Source organism: Bos grunniens, chromosome 1, assembly GCF_055505025.1.
Source record: "Bos grunniens cultivar Pamir isolate PY7600 chromosome 1, Bosgru_T2T1.0, whole genome shotgun sequence".
Classification (NCBI taxonomy): Eukaryota; Metazoa; Chordata; class Mammalia; order Artiodactyla; family Bovidae; genus Bos; species Bos grunniens.
Genome location: NC_141165.1, coordinates 114,383,718 through 114,406,078, shown reverse-complemented (window position 1 = coordinate 114,406,078; position 22,361 = coordinate 114,383,718). Strand labels below are relative to the sequence as shown.

The following is a 22,361-nucleotide window of genomic DNA, read 5'->3' as shown; positions in this document are numbered from 1 at the left end:
AGTACATGAATTGTGAACTTCCAGATGTTCAAGCTGGGTTTAGAAAAGGCAGAGGAACCAGAGATGAAACTGCCAACATCTGCTAGATCATCGAAAAAGCAAGAGAGTCCCAGAAAAAAAATCTATTTCTGCTTTATTGACTATGCCAAAGCCTTTGATTGTGTGGATCACAATGAACTGCAGAAAATTCTTAAGGAAATGGGAACACCAGACCACCTGACCTGCCTCTTGAGAAATCTGTATGCAGGTCAGGAAGCAACAGTTACAACTAGACATGGAACAACAGACTGGTTCCAAATAGGAAAAGGAGTTCGTCAAGGCTGTATATTGTCACCGTGTTTATTTAACTTATATGCAGAGTACATCATGAGAAACGCTGGGCTGGAAGAAGCACAAACTGGAATCAAGATTGCCGGGAGAAATATCAATAACCTCAGATATGCAGATGACACCACCCTTATGGCAAAAAGTGAAGAGGAACTCAAAAGCCTCTTGATGAAAGTGAAAGTGGAGAGTGAAAAAGTTGGTTTAAACCTCAACATTCAGAAAACTAAGATCATGGCATCTGGTCCATCACTTCATGGCAAATAGATGGGGAAACAGTGAAACAGTGACAGACTTTATTTTGGGGGGCTCCAAAATCACTGCAGATATTGATTGCACCCATGACATTAAAAGACACTTACTCCTTGGAAGGAAAGTTATGACCAACATAGATAGCCTATTAAAAAGCAGAAACATTACTTTGCCAACAAAGGTCCGTCTAGTCAAGGCTATGGTTTTTCCAGTGGTCATGTATGGATGTGAGAGTTGGACTATGAAGAAAGCTGAGTGCCAAAGAATTGATGCTTTTGAACTGTGGTGTTGGAGAAGACTCTTGAGAGTCCCTTGGACTGCAAGGAGATCAACCAGTTCATTCTAAAGGAGATTAGTCCTGGGTGTTCATTGGAAGAACTGATGCTAAAGCTGAAACTCCAATACTTTGGCCACCTCACGTGAAGAGTTGACTCATCGTAAAAGACTCTGATGCTGGGAGGAATTGAGGGCAGGAGGAGAAGGGGACGACAGAGGATGAGCTGGCTGGATGGCATCACCGACTCGATGGACCTGAGTTTGAGTGAACTCCGGGAGTTGGTGATGGACAGGGAGGCCTGGCGTGCTGCAATTCACAGGGTCAGAAAGAGTTGGACAAGACTGAGGAACTGAACTGAACTGAAGAACTAAAGAGCCTCTTGATGAATGTGAAAGAGGAGAGTGAAAAAGTTGGCTTAAAGCTCAACATTCAGAAAACTAAGATCATGGCATCTCATCCCATCACTCATGGCAAATAGATGGGGAAACAGTGGAAACAGTGACAGACTTTATTTTGGGGGGCTCCAAAATCATTGCGAAGAGTTGACTCATTGGAAAAGACTCTGATGCTGGGAGGGATTGGAGGCAAGAGGAGAAGGGGATGACAGAGGATGAGATGGCTGGATGGCATCACTGACTTGATGGACGTGGGTCTGGGTGAACTCTGGGCGTTGGTGATGGGATGCTGGGTGATGGGTGATGGGATGCTGGGTGATGGGATGCTGGGTGATGGGTGATGGGATGCTGGGTGATGGGATCCTGGCATGCTGGGATTCATGGGGTCGCAAAGAGTCGGACACGACTGAGCAACTGAACTGAACTGAAAATCATTGCAGATGGTGATTGCACCCATGAAATTAAAAGATGCTTGCTCCTTGGCAGGGAAGTTATGACCAACCTGCTGCTGCTGCTGCTAAGTCGCTGCAGTCGTGTCCGACTCTGCGAGCCTGTGGATAGCAGCCCACCAGGCTCCTCTGCCCACAGAATTCTCCAGGCAAGAATACTGGAGTGGGTTGCCGTTTCCTTCTCCATATGACCAACCTAGACAGCATATTAAAAAGCAGAGACATTACTTTGCCAACAAAGGTCTGTGTTGTCAACACTATGGTTTTTCCAGTGGTCATGTATGGATGTGAGAGTTGGATTGTAATGAAAGCTGAGCACCGAAGAATTGATGCTTTTGAACTGTGGTGTCGGAGAAGACTCTTGAGAGTCCCTTGAACAGCAAGGAGATCCAACCAGTCCTTCCTAAAGGAAATAAGTCCTGAATATTCATTGGAAGGACTGATGTTGAAGCTGAAACTCCAGTATTTTGTCCACCTGATGTGAAGAACTAACTCATCGGAAAAGACCCTGATGCTGGGAAAGATTGAAGGTGGGAGAAGGGGACGACAGAGGGTGCGATGGTTGGATGGCATCATCGGCTCAATGGACATGGGTTTTGGTAAACTCTGGTAGTTGGTGATGGACAGGGAGGCCTGGCATGCTGCAGTCCATGGGTGTCTCAGAGTCGGACACGACTGAGCGACTGAACTAAACTGAATCACAGAGTTGGTTCCCCTGGCAACCAGCCCCTGTCCTTAGGTTAGGCACAAAATTCACCTCCTTAACAACAAAAGATGCCTTTGTCACTCTAATCACTTAGGAAATTTGTGCCAGAAATGGGTACTGAGACCAAATATATATTTCTTATTATAAATCACAATGTCACACTAGTCAGTGAGGCCCCAAATGCAAGAGCATCAAAAGACAGAAAATATAAGAAAAATATAGTTTATTTTGTTTAGTGCTGTAAACTCCCAAAAGATGACTGAAACATAGGTGCAGGTTTCTGGAAATCTTCGCTTTCTAACTGGAAGAGTGGCTGAGAGAAGTGGAAACACTTTTTCTTTTTCCATTGTCTTAGACTCTGTAATTAAAATTTGACTTGACATTCTTCCTTAGACTTGGGGTTGACAGACCAAATTTTCTTGCTCTGTCCAGTTTTAAAAGAAAAGATTCTTGTAAATGTGTTGTACTTTACAGATATTCTTAGTAAACTTTGGCAAGGATGTGGCTCAGAATGAAACTACTCTGTTCAGCTGTAAATGCAGACTTAAGACTTGTAAAGTAGTTGAAGAAAAGCTATGTGAGAAGAGAAAATATGCACTGTTATCACTGGTGAGCTGATCCTTTCTGGAACCTAAAACTGGGCCAGCAAACTGTTTCAACTCATCCCAATTGAAAATGAGAATGAGATGGATGGGATAAAACTGAAAATGGAGAAGTGAGAAGCTTAAGGAGATTGTAAGGGTATGGCACCCCACTCCAGTACTCTTGCCTGGAAAATCCCATGGACGGAGGGGCCTGGTGGGCTGCAGTCCATGGGGTCGCTAGGAGTCGGACACGACTGAGTGACTTCACTTTATGTTTTCACTTTCATGCATTGCAGAAAGAAATGGCAACCCACTCCAGTGTTCTTGCCTGGAGAATCCCAGGGACGGGGGAGCCTGGTGGGCCGCCGTCTATGGGGTCGCACAGAGTCGGACATGACTGAAGCAACTTAGCAGCAGCAGCAAGGGTATTTAGGAATGCTGCTGCTGCTGCTAAGTTGCTTCAGTCATGTCCGACTCTGTGCGACCCCATAGATGGCAGCCCACCAGGCTCCCCCGTCCCTGGGATTCTCCAGGCAAGAACACTGGAGTGGGTTGCCATTTCCTTCTCCAATGCATGAAAGTGAAAAGTGAAAGTGAAGTCGCTCAGTCATGCCCAACTCTTATCGACCCCATGGACTGCAGCCCACCAGGCTCCTCCGTCCATGGGATTTTCCAGGCAAGAGTACTGGAGTGGGGTGCCATTGCCTTCTCTGGTATTTAGGAATATATGGTCCCAAAAGGACATTTATCAGAAATCAAAGGGACAATTCTCTTTTCCACATGAGGGAAATCATCTTTTGCTGCTGTTGGCATATTTTTCTGAGTATCTCTTGGCTAAATTTTCAAAATAGCAGAAGAATCAGTTTATCAATATATAGTGGGTTTAGCGCATTACTTAGAAATGTTGATATCATAGACTCTTAGACATATACATTTTAGGAATTAGAAAATTAATCCTATATATATGTAGAAACTGATTCTGAAAACAGTTATATTGCTAATACAGTCAAGTTATTCCATTACTAGACACCATGTGGTGTTAATTTGAATGGCTAGATAAGTATACTGCCCCTTAAAGAAATGCGTGTGTGCTAAATCACTTCAGTTGTGTCCAAATCTTTGCAACCACATGGTCTGTAGTCCGCCAGGCTCCTCTATCTGTGGGATTCTCCAGCCAGGAATACTGGAGTGGGTTGCCATGCCCTTCTCCAGGGGATCTTCCTGACCCAGGGATCGAACCTGCAGTCTCTTACATCTCCTGCATTGGCAGGTGGGTTCTTTACCACTAGTGCCACCTGGGAAGCCCCTTTAATGATATGGTTTGGTCCAAAAGATAAAATTAAAGATAAGTAGAGAAAAAATGAACTAAGAAACATGTCTAACAGAATTTTCCACCTGGAAATCAAGCAGTAATCTTGATTTAAAATTAGTTCTCAAAGCCTGCATTTTTATAAACTCTATAGAGGGGCCAAGAAGGGAAAGGCTACCCACTCCAGTTTTCTGGCCTAGAGAATTCCATGGACTCATGGGGTCACAAAGAGTTGGACACGACTGAGTGACTTTCACTCACTCATAGAGGGTCCATGGTTATTTTCTGATGAGAGCCCGGATTGTCAGCATACTAGGGTGCTAGTTGTACTGCAAGACGCTTTTCAGGCTGTAAGATGAAAAATGTGACTGACTTTAACAGTGAGTGTATTTTAATATATTACATATTAATATAATATATGGCATACACAATTTGGTAAATTAACTGTACAACAATTCCAGAATTGGATAATTTAGCAGCTGGTCCATCTCATGAAGGATCCATCCTTTCTGTCTTGTTGTTCTGCCATCTCCAGATGCTAACTTGATGGCTCATTCCTGGAAGAAAGACAGAGAGAACACTCATTTTTTTCATTTACCTTCTGAAGAGATAGGAAAAAATTTCCAAAGGCATGCCTGTTATTGACCTCCTCAACCACAGTGGTTACATGGTTGGTTCAAGCCAATCCTGATTTACACCCCTGGGGCTGGAAAAAGTCCAATCTCCCTTAAAGTTTATGGCCCATTGAGTTCTCAAAATACTTGGGTTTTGAGAGCAGGGGAAAATGGATTTCAGACCAACCATTCTTTCAAGAAGGCAGTGTGTCTGACGGTCAGTGGGGCACAAAGAAGGGTTTGTATCACTCCTTCTCCCACCATTTATATCAGCTTCTCCCTGATAGCTCAGTTGGTAAAGAATCCGCCTGCAATCCAGGAGACCCCAATTTGATTCCTGGATTGGGAAGATCCCCTGGAGAAGGGAACAGCTACCCACTCCAGTATCCTGGCCTGGAGAATTCCATGGGGTTGCAAAGAGTTGGACACAAGTGAATGATTGTCACTTTCTCCCACCCCATTATAAAAAGGAATCCTTATTATTCACAAGTTGTTCCAAATACTGAGATGAATGTTGCTTTTGTCATTTTCACTTAGGCTTGGCTATTTTTCTGGATAGAAGTAAAATAAGTAATTACTTTCTGTTGCTTTAACTGCAAGAGGATTTAAATGCAGCTCTCATGTGACTCTGATCCCTATTCCCGAAGCTACTAAGCTTAAATCCCTCAATCGGCTCAGCCAGTCCTTATGGTTTCCAAATCCTTTACTATGTCTTCTCACTACACATTTTTTATTTCTCGTTGATGAACTAGGAGAAACTCAACTTTCAAAACCTACCTCTGGAAAGCCTTTTCAAATTCCTTGTGGTCATTCTGCACCCCCTTCTCTGGTGTTGTCCTCTCATGCCTCCTCAGTACCAACATATACTGAACTCAACATGCAGTCATTATGCCAAAGGCTTCATCGAGTGTCTCACTTAGCCTTCACAGGAACCCTATGGGACAGTTAAAACTTTATCTCAGTTTCATAAATGACAACACTGAGACACAGAGAGGTTAAGTCATTTGTGAGGTCACACAGTATATAAATGGTGAGACCCGGATTCAAAACCAGATGATTAGACTCCAGGGTCCTGGCTCATGAGCATTAGATTCTACAACCTGCTATGCTCTTATCTCCAGAGTTCTTCTTGCCAAGTGACTGGAACATAGTGAACACTTTACAAATGCTAAATGAATGACTGACGATTTTTCTCTTCTGTAGAATATAATTTATTATGTGATGCCTGGTATTGAAAACACTGCTCCAAATGGCTTTTGACCAGAACAAAATAAATAGCACGTGTGGGAAGCCAGATAATGCTCCCTCCCAAAACTGTCTATATCCTAATCCCCAGAAACTGTGAATGCTGTGCTACAGTCCATGGGGTAGCAAAGAGTCAGACAGGACTAAAATCACTCACTCAATGACAGCTAGCCGTCTTCTCGTCCTCTTGATGTTCGGCACGTTGAGTTTTCAGACTACAGACAGATTAATCTACAAATATAGATGCTCTCTTCTCATTTTTTAAAGGCTCTTAGTTGGCATCTGCCCCCACATGTTGTTCAAACCCTCTGGATTGTCACCGCCATCCTATGCCTGTTGTTTGCACTCACTGATGCTGCTACCTTAGAAGTCTGTTTCCCAAGAGCCCATTCACAAGAAAAAACAAATTCCCCCATAGGCTTGGGACTGTATTCTCATCACAGAACCTAACATTATGCATTTGGATGTAGTTAGAAATTGTTTTTAATCTAAATTTCTAAAACATCTGTGTATGGGAGAGAAAAAGAAAATTTATCTGAAGTTAAACCATAAAGCACCTTTAAAGTATTTTGAATCCTGAAAATCAGTGATAGAATGAAATTTCTGACCTCAAGCTAATAGATCCTTGCACTTATTAAATAGGATATAAAATATTTATTGGATGACTCAATGGACATGAGTTTGGGTAAACTCCGGGAGTTGGTGATGGACAGGGAGGCCTGCTGTGCTGCAGTCCATGGGGCTGTAAAGAGTCGGACACGACTAAGCGACTGAACTGAACTGAAAATATTTATTATTGTGTCTTGCCTACCTATCTACATTTGTGTTTTGTTAAGAACCTTGTTATTCCTCCTATGAATCGGAGATATCATCTGTCTCACAGTCCTTTAATAAAGTCTTTAACTTGGGAAGTCGGTATATTTAATTCCCTAAACCGTTTTTGAAGTGGCATCAGCTACTTCTGGAAACCTATTAGAAATAAAAATTCCCAGGCCACACTCTAGTTCCACAGAATTAGAAACCCTGAGGTGGGGATGACAATCTGGAGCAATAATTAGGCTATTGAGCTATGTTAGGCGGCCAGGAGAATGTAAGAACTCTAAAGCTCTTTTAGGAAAAGTCATTCATATTTCAGTGGCTAAGAAACTTGGGTAAGATTGTCTTCTGGCAAATTCTAAGTAAGTGCATGTCATTTTAAGCAAACACTAGAAAAGAAAAATATTTAGGAAAAAATAGACCAGGAAGATTATTTTTTTGCATAAAGCAAATTTCCAAAGTTATCTCTCCAAGTTCTCCCAGGAAGTTGTTTCCTCTAGTTTCCACCAGGCTGTTTATCTCCAGCAGTTACAAAACCCTGATAAACAGTGTTAGTCTACAAGTATGCTCATTTGCAATCATCATCATGTTGGGAATTTTGGACATTCACCACTGTGTTCTTTGAACTTAGCCAATGTATGACACAGAATCTCAGAAAGTGTTTGTAGTCTGAAACTTATGAGCCTATTTCCCTCATATCACTTCTCAAGGCAGAAACTCCAGTGTCTAGGATTCTGTATGTTTAATGCCTCAATTGTCATTGTGCTGGGCATACAGTAGGTTCTCGATAAACCTATAAATGACTAAATCAATGAAACCCTGATTGTTCACTTGCTGTCGTGTCCAACTCTTTGCGAACCCCATGAACTGCAGTATGCCGGGCTTCCCTGTCCTTCACTTTCTCCTGGGGTTTGCTCAAACTCATATCCATTGAGTCAGTGATGCCATCTAAACCATCTCATTCTCTGCCACCCCTTCTCTTCATGCCCTCAATCTTTCCCAGCATCAGAATTGACTGGTGTGCAGAATGGCTGCGATCCAAAAGTCTACAAATAATAAATGCTGGAGAGGGTGTGGAGAAAAGGGAACCCTCTTACACTGTTGGTGGGAATGCAAACTAGTACAGCCACTATGGAGAACAGTGTGGAGATTCCTTAAAAAACTGGAAATAGAACTGCCTTATGATCCAGCAATCCCACTGCTAGGCATACACACTGAGGAAACCAGAAGGGAAAGAGACACGTGTACCCCAATGTTCATCGCAGCACTGTTTATAATAGCCAGGACATGGAAGCAACCTAGATGTCCATCAGCAGATGAATGGATAAGAAAGCTGTGGTACATATACACAATGGAGTATTACTCAGCCATTAAAAAGAATACATTTGAATCAGTTCTAATGAGGTGGATGAAACTGGAGCCTATTATACAGAGTGAAGTAAGCCAGAAGGAAAAACATAAATACAGTATACTAATGCATATATATGGAATTTAGAAAGATGGTAACAATAACCCTGTGTATGAGACAGCAAAAGAGACACTGATGTATAGAACAGTCTTATGGACTCTGTGGGAGAGGGAGAGGGTGGGAAGATTTGGGAGAATGACATTGAAACATGTAAAATATCATGTAAGAAACGAGTTGCCAGTCCAGGTTCGATGCACGATACTGGATGCTTGGGGCTAGTGCACTGGGACGACCCAGAGGGATGGTATGGGGAGGGAGGAGGGAGGAGGGTCCAGGATGGGGAACACATGTATACCTGTGGCGGATTCATTTTGATATTTGGCAAAACTAATACAATTATGTAGAATTTAAAAAAAAAAAAAAAGATTGCATGTGGAAATGGAAAAAAAAAAAAAAAAGAATTGACTGGTGTGATCTCCTTGCAGTCTAAGGGATTCTTAAGAGTCTTCTCCAGTACCACAGTTTGAAAGGATCAATTCTTCCATGCTCTGCCTTCTTTATGGTCCAACTCTCACATCCATACATGATTACTGGGAAAACCATAGGTTTAACTAGACGGACCTTTGTTGGCAAAGTGATGTCTTTTCTTTTTAATCCTCTGTCTATGTTTGTCATAGTTTTCCTTCCAAGGAGCAAACATCTTTTAATTTCATGACTGCAGTCACCATCCATAGTGATTTTAGAGCCCAAGGAGAGGAAATTTGTCACTGCTTCCACTTTTCTCCCTTCTATTTGCCATTAAGTGATGGGACTGGATATTGTGATGTTAGTTTTTTTAATATTGAGTTTTAAGCCAGGTTTTTCACTCTCCTTTTCACCTTCATCAAGAGGCTCTTTAGATCCTCTTTGCTTTCTGCTATTAAAGTGATACCATCTGCATATCTGAGGTTGTTGATATTTCTCCTGGCAATCTTGGTTCCAGCTTGTAACTCATCATGCCTGGCATTTTGCATGATGTGCTCTGCATATAAGTTAAATAAGCAGGGTGACAATAAACAGCCTTGACCTACTCCTTTCTCAGTGTTGAACCAGTCAATTGTTCCATGTAAGGTTCTAACTGTTGCTTCTTGAGCTGCAAACAGGTTTCCCAGGAAACAGTTAAGATGGTCTGATAAGAGTTTTTCACAGTTTGTTATGATTCATACAGTCAAAGGCTTTAGCATAGTCGATGAAACAGAAGCAGATGTTTCCTGGAATTCCCTTGCTTCCTTTATGACCCAGCAAATGTTGACAATTTAATCTCTGGTTCCTCTGCCTTTTAACCCAGTTTGTATATCTGGAAGTTCTTGATTCAAGTACTGCTGAAGCCTAGCTTGAAGGATTTTGAGCGTAACCTTACTAGCAGAGGAAGTGAGTACAGCTGTCTGGTAGTTTGAACATTCTATAGTCCTGTCCTTCTTGGGAACTGGCATGAAAATTGACCTTCTCCTGTCCTGTGGCCATTGCTGGGTTTTCCAAATTTGCTAATATATTGAGTGCAGTGCTTTAATAGCATCATCTTTTAGGATTTTAAATAGCTCTGGTGGAACTCCATCGCTTCCACTAACTGAGTCCCTTTTAATTCAAAAATTGAGAATAATAGAAACCCTAAAACACCATCACTATCAGGGTTCTGATGAAAATGGTGTACAATCACCCTTTACAAGAGAGTTTTTATTGTCACTTCTCAGAAAAACTACTGGAGGAGGGTCAAGCATTCTAAGTATTTTGATATGCTTCTAAGCAAGTTTCTACTGCATGTAAAAAATCCTAAAACATGTTTTGAAATTTTGGTTACAAATAAATAGGTGCTTATTGTGCAAATCAAACATTCAGAAATTTATAATTTAGAAAGAAAAGTCCTCCATGAATACATCCTCCAGAGGTGGTTCATGTTCATGGCTGGTGTGTATCCCCTTAGACACCTTCTGTTAGTGTTCTAACATAAGTTTTATTATAACCATCATTATTTCTATTACTTTTTTATTTTTTTACATCTCACAATAACAGGATCCTACTAGGCAACCTGTTTAGCAACTTGCTGCTAAAATTTAATAATATCTTAGACATTATTCCAAGTCATTAGATGCAGGACTAGTTCATGGTTTTAGTGATTACACAGAAATCTCTTGTATATGTGATCCCTACAACTCCAATCCCTTAGCAATGGTTGTTTGACTCATTCTGGTATCTCTTCATTATATTTAATAAGCAATAAGAAAGTGAAGTCACTCAGTCGTGTCCAACTCTCTGCGACCCCATGGACTGTAGCCTACCAGGCTTCTCTGTCCATGGGATTTTCCAGGCAAGTGTACTGGAGTGGGCTGCCATTAATAAGCAATATCTAAATGGCAATTCTTAAACACAACTTTGCATAACTATGTAAGGTGTCTGCAACAGAAGTTTCTATCAGTGGAACTGCTACAATAAAGTATACATTGTATACATAAAGTATATATAATGTATACATAAAGTATATATTCTACAGTAAAGTGTTCATGTTTAAAATTATAATTGACTTTATTAAAATATCCTTTGGAAAAACCTCACCAGTTTGCATTTGCACCAAAAGCACGAGAAATTATCTTCACACTAAGTTTTAATAATCATGATTTTCACCAATAAGTGTAAATGATATATAGCTTTAAATTTGATTAGTGAAGTCAAGATTCTTTTCAAATTTACTAGAATGTAAGCTCCAAAGAGCCAGAAATTACTGTCTGTTTTCTTCACTGCTATTAATATATACCTGTTTAGAATGGTATCTGGCACATAGCAGGCATACATATTTGTTTAATTAAGTAATGTTTATTTTTCTCCTCAGACTGCTGTTATTTCCATGTAGTTTCCCTATTTTTCTACTAAATTCTTGATTTTTTTTTTTTTTTTTTTTGCCTCCTAAGAGCTCTTGGCCTAATAAGAAGAGAAACCATTTGATATGTGCTGCAAGTATTTTTTCCCAGCTTGTCTTTTTATTTTTTGGTGTATTTTATCTTTAGAAACTGCATTTTTGTGAAGTCAAATGTATTAACCTTTTTCTTCAAGCTTCTTTCATGCCTAGTTTTTCCCACTTCAAAATAAAAGCAAGATTCACATAGATTTTCCTCTTGTTCTTTCAATGTGGGCTTAAGGGTTTTATTTTTGTTTTCATCTGATATTTTTATCTGGTCTCTATTGATTGGAAAAACACACTGTATAGAATAAAGAGCATACAGGTAAGGAATCACCAAGTTAAAGAATTCAAATTTGTACCTAAACACGGATGCATTTTTATTTGACACTTTTTTACTGTCTTTCCCAAACACAAATAACTTTGTTAGTGTCTTTTTAAAAATTACAAATATTACTCATATACATTATAAATATCACAAGTTAGAAACATTTAGAGTATACAGCAAAAAATCCTCCTTCCCTTTCTTCCTCTGCCACTGTAATTCTAGAAGAAATCTCTGTCAACATTTTGTCGTGTAGTCTTTAGGACCTTTTCTTACGTACTCACAAATATATACACACGTCAGTGATCCTTTATTTTTTCTGCTTGATATAAATGAATTGCACAATATGTTTTATGAATGTAGAACTTCTAAAGCCAATATAATGGCTGTCATCATATTAGTATATGTATATGCAGATTTCTAATGGTTTTGCAATAGTTGCATTCATTTTTCCAGGCCAGAATACGGAAGTGGGTAACTGTTCCCTTCTCCAGGTATCTTCCCAACCCAGGGATCAAATCCAGGTCTCCCACATTGCAGGCAGATTCTTTACCAGCTGAGCCACAAGGGAACCCCAAGAACACTAGAGTGGGTAGCCTATCCCATCTCCAGCGGATCTTCCCAACCCAGGAATCAAACTGGGGTCTCCTGTATTGCCCATGGATTGTTTACCAAAGGAGCTATCAGAGAAACCCAGGATATACTACCATAATATAATTAATCACTTTCTATTCTTTCTATTATTTTCCTGTTTTTAAACATTACAAGTAATGCTTCTATGACCAACCCCATACATATTTTTGTGTTCTTATGTAATTATTTATGCAGGATGGAGTCCTAAAACATAAAATTGCTGATTTGAAAGGAACATGCATTTACAGCAGACTAGAGTTTGGGACGGAGAAAGCAATGGCAACCCACTCCAGTACTCTTGCCTGGAAAATCCCATGGGCAGAGGAGCCTGGTGGGCTGCAGTCCATGGGGTCGCTAAGAGTCGGACACGACTGAGCTACTTCACTTTCACTTTTCACTTTCAGGCATTGGAGAAGGAAATGGCAACCCACTCCAGTGTTCTTGCCTGGAGAATCCCAGGGACGGGGGAGCCTGGTGGGCTGCCGTCTATGGGGTCGCGCAGAGTTGGACACGACTGAAGCGACTTAGCAGCAGCAGAGTTTGGGAAACACAGAGAAGCCTTTGTGCCACTCATAGCCCACTGTAATGACTCCACCTTGCACTCTGCTTCAGGAGTGCTATGGAAAATATTTTCTTTTAAGTATAAATTTTTGAACATAAAAATATAGTTAATTATTTGAGTGTAGGTTTATGTACACTTTGCCCAGCAATTCCGCTTTTAGGGATCCATCCTATAGCAACACTCCCATGAAATGAAGTAGCAAAAGTTCAGCCCTGTAAACCAGTTATGAGACAAATGTGTTAGTTTAAAATGTCATAATTTTTATCATTAATGGTCTGAGAGCTCTGAGTGAAGTGACCTGTATATTTTGCTTGAATTATCAGTCACAGGACTGGATATTAGCAGAGCATCTTCATAGATAGATGGGGAGGGGGCATATCTGCTAGGACAGTGATCCAGGCATTGAATGCTTCTCAGAATTGAACAAGAGCTCTGAGCAAGCTGCTCTAAGATACAGCAGCTTTGTGCACTGCCCCACACAACTCCGGGGGTGGGGGGTGGTGGGGGGCTACTATCTTGGGGGAGGGGCTGTCCTGCCATCAGGGGGTGCTGTGAAGGGAGTTACCCAGCAATCAGGAAGGCCAACCTCTTCATTGATGGGGTAACTGGGAGTTGGTTGAGAGATTTCAGGTCCTTTCCCTTCCGATCCTCATTCCTAAATCACTTGGCTTGAGGCCAGAACTATCTTGCAGGGAGAAAAGTCAAGGAACTTTAATGAGGGTTTTGAAATTCAAATCCCAAACAACTTTTTACATCTGATCAGTTCAGTTCAGTCATTCAGTCCTGTCCGACTCTGCAACCCCATGGACTGCATCACACTAGGCCTCCCTATCCATCACCAACTCCCAGAGGTTACTCAAACTCATGTCCGTTGAGTCCGTGATGCCATCCAACCATCTCATCCTCTGCTGGCCCCTTCTCCTCCCGCCTTCAATCTTTCCCACCATCAGGGTCTTTTCAAATGAGTCAATTCTTCCCATCAGGTGGCCAAAGTATTGAAGTTTCAGCTTCAGCATCAGTCCTTCCAATGAATATTCAGGACTGATTTCCTTTAGGATGGACTAGTTGGATCTCTTTGCAGTCCAAGGGGTTCTAAAGAGTCTTCTCCAACACCAGAGTTCAAAAGCATTAATTTTTTGGAGCTCAGCTTTCTTTATAGTCCAACTCTCACATCCATATATGACCACTGGAAAAATCATAGCTTTGACTAGACGGACCTTTGGCATAGTAATGTCTCTACTTTTTAATAAGCTCTCTAGGTTGGTCATAGCTTTTCTTCCAAGGAGCAAGCATCTTTTAATTTCATGGCTGCAATCACCATCTGCAGTGATTTTGGAGCCCCCAAAATAAACTCTCTCACAGTTTCCACTGTTCCCCATCTATTTGCCATGAAGTGACGGGACCAGATGCCATGATCTTCGTTTTCTGAATGTTGAGCTTTAAGCCAACTTTTTCACTCTCCTCTTTCACTTTCATCAAGAGGCTTTTGAGTTCCTCTTCACTTTCTGCCATAAGGGTGGTGTCATCTGTATATCTGAGGTTATTGGTATTTCTCCCAGCAATCTTGATTCCAGCTTGTGCTTCTTCAGCCCAGCATTTCTCATGATGTACTCTGCATATAAGTTAAATAAGCAGGGTGACAATATACAGCCTTGATGTACTCCTTCCCTGATCTGATAGCAGCCACCAAACTGCCCTCTAAAAAGGAAGTAGTTCTTTACACTTACTTGAATAGATTCCTTGCCACCTTTGCCAGAAATTCATTAACTCACTTATTTTTAAAAAAAGATTCACTTATTTTATTTTTGGCTGTGCTGGGTCTTTGTTGCAGTGTTCAGGCTTCTCCTTGTGGTGGCTTCTCTTGTCACGGAGCATGACTCTAGAGCAGTTGAGTTCCAGTAGTTGCAGCATCTGGGCTGCATAGTTGTGAAACCCACATCCCCTGCACTGGCAGGAAGATTCTTAAGCACTGGATAGCTAGTGGAGCTCTCATTAACTCTTTCACCACCCCCCCCCTTTTTTTTTGCTTATCTGATTTCTCATTACTGTTCAGATTTTTTCACATAGTTTTATTATTTAAAAAAGACACTAAAATTTTTGCAAGTTTTTGGATAATTTGTATTTCTTCAGTGAATTGCTTGCTGATGTTCTGTGCTCTATTTTTAAATGGGTTGTCTTATTTTTTGTTTTTTGATCCATAGGAATTCTTAATTTATTCTGGATATTAACCATTTTTAATAATATTGCAATCATTTTCCATCAGCTGTCTTAATTGTGCCTCCCATCATATAGATACTGACATGCTCCTGTGCTTAGAACACTTTGAGCCCCAGTTCCACCCTCCTCTGCTAGCTTGTTGAAAGAGAGTAAATACAGTCCCTGATAACTACTGAGCCACTAAGACCTCTGAAACCTTGACAGGACAAGCACAATCAGGAGACACTATCATTTATGAAGTGGCAAATAAGCTTTCTGGTAGACTTGAATTCCTTTCTCATGCACTCACAATTCTGGGGAAAACAATACAATGTTTATTTATGTATGCAAACATGTAGCTGATACCCTGCTCTGGAATAGAGATGTTGGAGAAGTTAGGGTTCGCTTGAGAGTACTAACTGCCACTTTCTACATTGCTGGCAGAGTCATAGCTCTAAGTTAAGATTTACATTCCTTACACACTGGTTTATTATTTTTGAGATCCACATATCCTTGAATTGTCTTTTTGGCTGCACCAGGCAGTGTGATAGGTCTTAGTTTCCTGTGCTTAGTCACTTGGTCGGCTTTGACTCTTTGTGACCCCATGGACTGTAGTCCACCAGGCTCCTCTGTCCATGGAAGTCTCCAGGCAAGAATACTAGAGTAGGGTGCCATTACCTGCTCCAGGGGATCTTCCGGAATAAGGGGTGGATCCTGTGTCTCTTACATCTCCTGCACTGGTAGGTGGATTTTTTTACCACTGTGACAAATAATTGCTTGTAGGAGATAAAACCACAAGATAATCAGAAGACAGATCTGGCAGGATCTTTACCTAGAGTTGGAAGAAGGACTGTATGTTGGTCAAGTTCAGTCTTGAGCCAGGTACTGTTTAAAACTAAATCCCCCAAGCCTTGAGAATGTTAAGTTCAGTTCAGTTAAGTTGCTCAGTTGTGTCCTACTCTTTGCAACCCCATAGATTGTAGCACACCAGGCCTCCCTGTCCATCACCAACTCCCCAGGACTGATTTCCTTTAGGATGGACTGGTTGGATCTCCTTGCAGTCCAAGGGACTTTCAAGTCTTCTCCAACAACACAGTTCAAAAGCATCAATTCTTCGGTGCTCAGCTTTCCTTAGAGTCCAACCCTCACATCCATACATGACCACTGGAAAAACCATAGCCATGACTAGACAGACCTTTGTTGGCAAAGCAATGTCTCTGCTTTTTAATATGCTGTCTAGGTTGGTCATAACTTTTCTTCCAAGGAGCAAGCATCTTTTAATTTCATGGCTGCAGTCACCATCTGCATGATTTTGGAGCCCACAAAAATAAAGTCTGACACTGTTTCCATTGTTTCCCCATCTATTTCCCCTGAAGCGATGGGACCAGATGCCATGATCTTAGTTTTCTGAGTGTTGAGGTTTAAGCCAACTTTTTCATTCTCCTCTTTCACTTTCATCAAGAGGCTCTTTAGTTCTTCTTCACTTTCTGCCATAAGGGTGGTGTTATCTGCATTTCTGAGGTTATTGCTATTTCTCACTGCACTCTTGATTCCAGCTTGTGCTTCATCCAGCCCAGCATTTCTCATGATGTACTCTGCATGTAAGTTAAATAAGCAGGGTGACAATATACAGCCTTGATGTACTCCTTTTCCTATTTGGAACCAGTCTGTTGTTCCAAGTCCAGTTGTAACTGTTGCTTCCTGACCTGCATACAGGTTTTTCAAGAGGCATGTCAGGTAGTCTGGTATTCCCATTTCTTTCAGAATTTTCCACAGTTTATTGTGATCCACACAGTCAAAGGCTTTGCCATAGTCAATAAAGCAGAAATAGATGTTTTTCTGGAACTCTCTTGCTTTTTTGATGATCCAATGGATGTTGGCAATTTGATCTCTGGTTCCTTTGCCTTTTCTAAATCCAGCTTGAACATTTGGAAGTTCATAGTTCGTGTACTGTTGAAGCCTGGCTTGGAGAATTTTGAGCATTACTTTGCTAGCATGTGAGATGAGTACGACTATGCAGTAGTTTGAGCATTCTTTGGCATTGCCTTTCTTTGTGATTGGAATGAAAACTGACCTTTTCTAGTCCTGTGGCCCCTGCTGAGTTTTCCAAATTTGCTGGCATATTGAGAATGTTAAAGAAAACATTTTTTTTCCCCCATAAACTTAAAAGAGGATATTGTGTGAAAGAGGTCTCTTGTCACTTTGTATCTCCAGTCCTGGGATTCATCTACTATGATCTGATGTGACCTGCTGAGAGTATGCCCCTACAAGTAGGTCTCTTCTGCATAGAGTAGACAGTCCTATGTCAATCATGCCAAGAAAGCCTGCTCTTGGTCTAGGGTGTGAGAATTTGGAAGGCAGATCATATATTGGGGTCAGGAAGAAATACTACTTTCTTGAACTTTAGACTGTGATTCTCCAGAGTGCTGAATGGCACTCCAGGCTGGCGTGGGGAACCTGGCTTTCACCGGTCCCGGGATACCCTGGGATACATCCCATCAAACAATGTCATTTTAATTCAAAGAGATCACACCATCTGTAATTAAAAAACAAACCTAGCAAACTGGTCCAACCCTATGTGTACACTGCCTAAATATTATGGTTTCAAGGACCTTTAAAAGACCCTGCATGTCCCAATAGTTCTCTATTTCCTGGCCCTTCCCCTCCCACTTTATTAGAATAAATCATCTATACAAAGGCTGAGTTAATTATCTTTACATTGTGAAAACATTGTAGCCCAGAGACTGCTACAAATTTACCCTGCTTAATTCTTTACCACCTTCCACAAGAATTCAAAAATTTTACATAGTTGCAATCATGTGCCCATGAAATAATGTATTCTGCATTAAAAAAAATCTTTGACATGTCAAAAGCACCTGCCCAGATAGTTACATAACAGGCAAAGCATTCTGGAAAGAGAGCTGATTTTGGTTCTAGGTACTTTCATTCAAATCACAGCTCCAAAATGGGTTGGTATGATCTTGGGCATATTACATAACCTCCTGACTCCACTTTGTCATTTCTGGGATAAGATTATTCTGGTTTGCGGGATGAACTGGAGGAACAGACATGATACATGAAGGGTAGCTGACTCATGGTAGGAAAGAACTGGTAGTTAATATCCATACTTCCTGATTTTTTTTTGTGATAAGCATTGTGCCAAGAACTCTCTACCTCATCATCTATTTTAATCCTCATCACAACCCGTGAAGAGAGGTTGTACTCTCTCACTTTACAAAAGGAAGCACGTTGAGGTTAAGTCACTTGTTCAAGGTCACACAGGACAGAGGAGGCAGTGGAATTTGAACTAGGTCATGGTGAGTAGTGTCTTCTTGGCCAATACTGACTATGAAGAAGCACAAATGTCACCTAAGAATAATGGACTGCCTCTTCCCTTAGCACATGACTTTGCAGATTCAAGAATCCTAGGAAAGGGACTTCCCTGGCAGTCTACTGTTTAAGACTTCACCTTCCAATGCCTGGTCAGGGAGTCAAGGTCTCATGTGCCCTGGGGATGAAACACTAAAACATAAAATAGAAGCAATATTGTAACAAATTCCACAGAGACTAACAAAAAATGGTCCACATCTTAAAAAAAAAAAAAGTCCTAGGAAAGCTAGAGAGTAGGAGGTAAAATCACTGCTTTAATTCTGAAGATGATGAACATAAGAAGGGTAATAAACTCAGCAGAACCTAAAAGAGCATAGTAACTTCAAGAAAAATGGGCCCAGTTGGACAAATACCCTCTTCCTTGTGGTTCAGTCAGTAGAGAATTTGCCTGCAATGCAGAAAACCACCTAAAATGCAGGAGGCCCAGATTCATTTCCTGGGTGAGGTGAGGAAGATTCCTTGGGGGAAGGAAATAACCCACTTCAGTATTCTTGCCTGGAAATTCCATGGACAGAGGAGCCTGGAGGTCTACAGTCCATGGGGTCTCAAAGAGTCAGACACAGTTGAGGAACTAATCCATCACCACCACTCAGATGTCTGAGGTACCACCTTTGTAATTACAAAATCTGTGTGGGTTACTACAAAGGCAATTTGTAGAAAGGGTACGGGTTGGGGAATTCCTGAACTCTCTGGGTTTTTTTGATTGTGTGTGTGTGCTCAGCCGAGTCGGATTCTTTGATAAAATTGGGAAAATAACAAGTGCTGCCTCCTAGGGCTGTTGTTAAAATCAACACCAACACCAGAAGGTCCATCACAAAGGACTTTGTTTCAGGGCCTGACACGTTACTCACTCTGAACTGCACCCAAGTCTGTGGCTCTTCTCCCAGGGCATATGATTTATTTCACAAACACTGACATTTAAAAAATACAGCTATCCAAGTATCATCACTATAGTACACGCATTTCTCAAGGGAGACCTATTTTAACAAGCAAATACACATTTCGTCTTCCTTCCCCCTAACGCATCGTTTCCTCCAAAAGACAAAAAGCACTAACACATTTGTCCTTGAAGGGCAGAGCCCAGAAATTCTGGTCTCTCTGGACACTCCCGCCCTTTCTGCTGGGGACCAACCGCCTGCCCCGCCTCGTGTCACAGAAGTCCCCGCCGAGCCAAGCAAAAAGTGTTTACTTCTGCCGCCTGCCAGCCCGGCGGGGAGGAGAAAGCTCCCTAGCCGCCCCTCTCTTTCTCCCCTGCAGCTTTCAAACAAACCGGGGCGGGAAAGGAGTGTCTCCTTGGCTGTGGAACCTGATCCTCCTACCTCGTCCAAAGCCACCCGCCGCTTTCCCCGGGCCTTCCCTTGGTGATTTTCCTGTCCGGGACGCCCGGGGAGGGCGCGTGGCTGGAGTCCCGCCAGCCGGAAAGGTAGGGGCTCGGCCGCGCTCCAGCCTCGCCCGCCCGGGGACGCCGGGCCCCAGCGGCTCTCTCTGCACCTCACTGCCCCGCACCTTCCTCGGCGCACTCGGCGGCGGCCACAGCCGCTGCCGCGAGAGGAGCTTCCCCGCGACTCCGGAGGCGCTCGGCGCAGTCGCCGAGGATCCGGCCCCGGGCGCTGTGGGCAGCGCACGCGCCGCCGGGCGCCTCGGATTTCTCGCTGGTCCCCCGCCGGGTCTGGGAGACTGCCTCCTTCCCGGGCCGCCGCTGAGCCGCGCTACCGTCCTCCGGTTTCCGCCGGCTCGATGCTGCGGCTGCCGCGGGAGAGGCAGCACCCGGCTGGAGAGAGCGGCTGCGGGCGAGCTCCCGGCCCCGGAGCCCCGCGCGCCTCTGCGGTCTTCGCGCCTGGGCCTCGGCGAGTAACTCTCCCCAGCCCGCTTCGCTGCGGGTTGGCATCGGCGGGGGGAGGGTGGGGGAGGGAGGTTGGGGGTGGGGAGATCCGCGGGCTTTGCCTCTGAGGCTGAGGATCAGGGGCCGGGGGGCGCGCCTCCATGCACCCTCCCACCCCCAGGAGCCTGCATGCGCTTGCCCGGCGCCCCGGGTTCAGGGAGTGGGGGGCGCGCGGACCCGGGTGCTCACCGGGTAAGGGCGGCTGGGGCGCTGGGCACTGGAGCGGCCGGCGGGGGTGACGGGTTCCTCGCTCACTATTGTTTCTTTGTAAAAGGGGATGTACGCGACCCGGGGCGAGAGGTCTGCAAAGTTCTCTCGTTTTACCTTAGAAAAAATCTACGAGAAACCCTTCTTCCCGCCACAGTGGAACTAGACCTAAAGAAACCAGCTCGGAGGCGATTTGGCGCAAAGTGCAGGGACGAGAAAATTGCAGGGACTTGGCCTGCCGTTCATTTGGGGGAAAGGGGAGAAGAAGCTAGTGGTTTTGAGGCCGAATGCTACCGAGCTCCCTGGCGATCTCAGCTCCTTGTGTGGTGTTATTTGGGCTTGAAAGAGAATCTATAAAAGGCAGTTTTCAGAAAGTAAAAACAAACCCAAAACACCTTTGCGGGGGTGGGGTGGGGGGGTGGGGTGCAGGTCTTCAGTGGAAGGGCGGGGAGAGAGGTTGGTGACCGGGTTGAGGGTGGGGTTGCTGTTCGAAGATGTTGTTTTAAAAACGGTACTTGGGAGTGGTGATGAAAGCGACATCTTGAATGCCAACGTATCGGAAACTCCAGAAGCCGCAGATTCTAAATCCAAAAGTCACACGTGCTTTAAGAGGCCCGCCACCTGAGAACTGTAATTAGGTAGATAGTTAAGAATACTGCGAATCTACCAGAAGCTCCTTGCCCTCTGGCCCCATGTTCACGCTAGTCTCGTGGTTTCTGATAGCTGCTCTTACAAGGCTAGCTTTGATATTTGACTTTCCAGTGATAAAACTTAGTGTCCCGGCTGCAGGCTGAGAAATTATATCTTTTGACTTATATGGAGATGTTACATATTTGGGAAGATCTGGTCAGGTTGCCAGGCTATTTTACATCTGAAACATGATGATTTGACATTTGTAAATTGATTTGTTTTCCCTTCCTTTTAGTCTCACCGCCGACTTTTAGTACGAAAATCTGTAAAGAGCCACTCTTAGATGATCTAGTTTGTCGTCTCCGAATGAGGCTGATTGGCTCGGAAGCACTTTAGATAATGGCAACTTTGGTTTATGAGAAGAGAACTTTTCTCAAAACTGTGTATCTGTTCTGGCATCAAGTGGTCCTTAAACGTGGAGGGGGAGGGCCTTCTCACAGGCCTTTTCTTGAGCAATATTTTCACCACGTTCCTCCCTGGTTGTCACAGTTTCAGGTTGTACCGTGTCTCCGTATTATGGTGTAATAGAATGAGATTGCTGTTTTGATTGTTTCAGTAGATTTGTTGGAGATATTCAATTTGTTCTTATGCCCCAAATCAATACAAATCTTTGGAGCTCAAAAGGAATAGAAATAGTGTTGGCAGAAGAATGACTTTAAGAGACATAGCATTTAAAAAAAATCAGTCTGTCTTTTGTGAAAATTGTAATTTTCAAGTTTTCTCATTTTAAATAATAGTGGCAGCTGTTTGCTTCTGTGCGAGATATTTCTGTGTTCCATATCATATGGAATATTATGAGAGAGAAGTGAAGTAATACTGTGCTTCCCATGTTTCTCTGATAAGCATCATCTGCTAACCATGCAGATTACAATAGGCTTTTTTCCATTGTGATTGCATTCAGAGGCCAGAGACCTGTTTAAGTGCATTCTAGGTGATGCTTATCAAGAAGGAGAGGAAAGCACAAAACTCAGGTGGTTCCCAGTATGGTTCCCAGTATTATCCCCAGTGAGTTCACCTGTGCTAGTTTATTTAATCTTCACAACCACCCTAGGAGAAAGGAATGCTTGACCTTATTTTATAATTAAAACAAACAAACAAACAAACTTGAGCCTGCCCAAGGTTAAGTGACTTAGATTGGATCACAGGAGGGTCGCTTCACTTCTGCCTT

General features: G+C 42.8%; 2 protein-coding genes across 3 annotated transcripts in view; one reads left to right on the top strand and one right to left on the bottom strand.

Annotated features, from left to right (window-relative positions):
• Positions 1–4,669: 4,669 nt before the first annotated feature.
• On the bottom strand, positions 4,670–20,427 carry LOC147380105 (uncharacterized). Its single transcript, XM_086415681.1, has 3 exons — positions 20,412–20,427; positions 19,734–20,288; positions 4,670–4,853 (listed from the first exon to the last, which is right to left on the bottom strand). Exons 1-3 carry the CDS (start codon positions 20,425–20,427, stop codon positions 4,786–4,788), a joined length of 639 nt encoding a protein of 212 aa, XP_086271807.1. The 3' UTR covers positions 4,670–4,785.
• The window catches only part of ST3GAL6 (ST3 beta-galactoside alpha-2,3-sialyltransferase 6), an 87,541-nt gene continuing 84,876 nt past the window's right edge, over positions 19,697–22,361 (top strand). The window contains exon 1 of one of the 2 annotated variants that reach the window (XM_086410640.1): positions 19,697–19,837. The gene's annotated coding sequence lies outside the window, so the exon portion shown is untranslated. Of the gene's footprint in view, positions 19,838–20,052; positions 20,262–22,361 lie in introns of those variants that run through there. The other variant, XM_086410648.1, reaches the window with a different exon arrangement.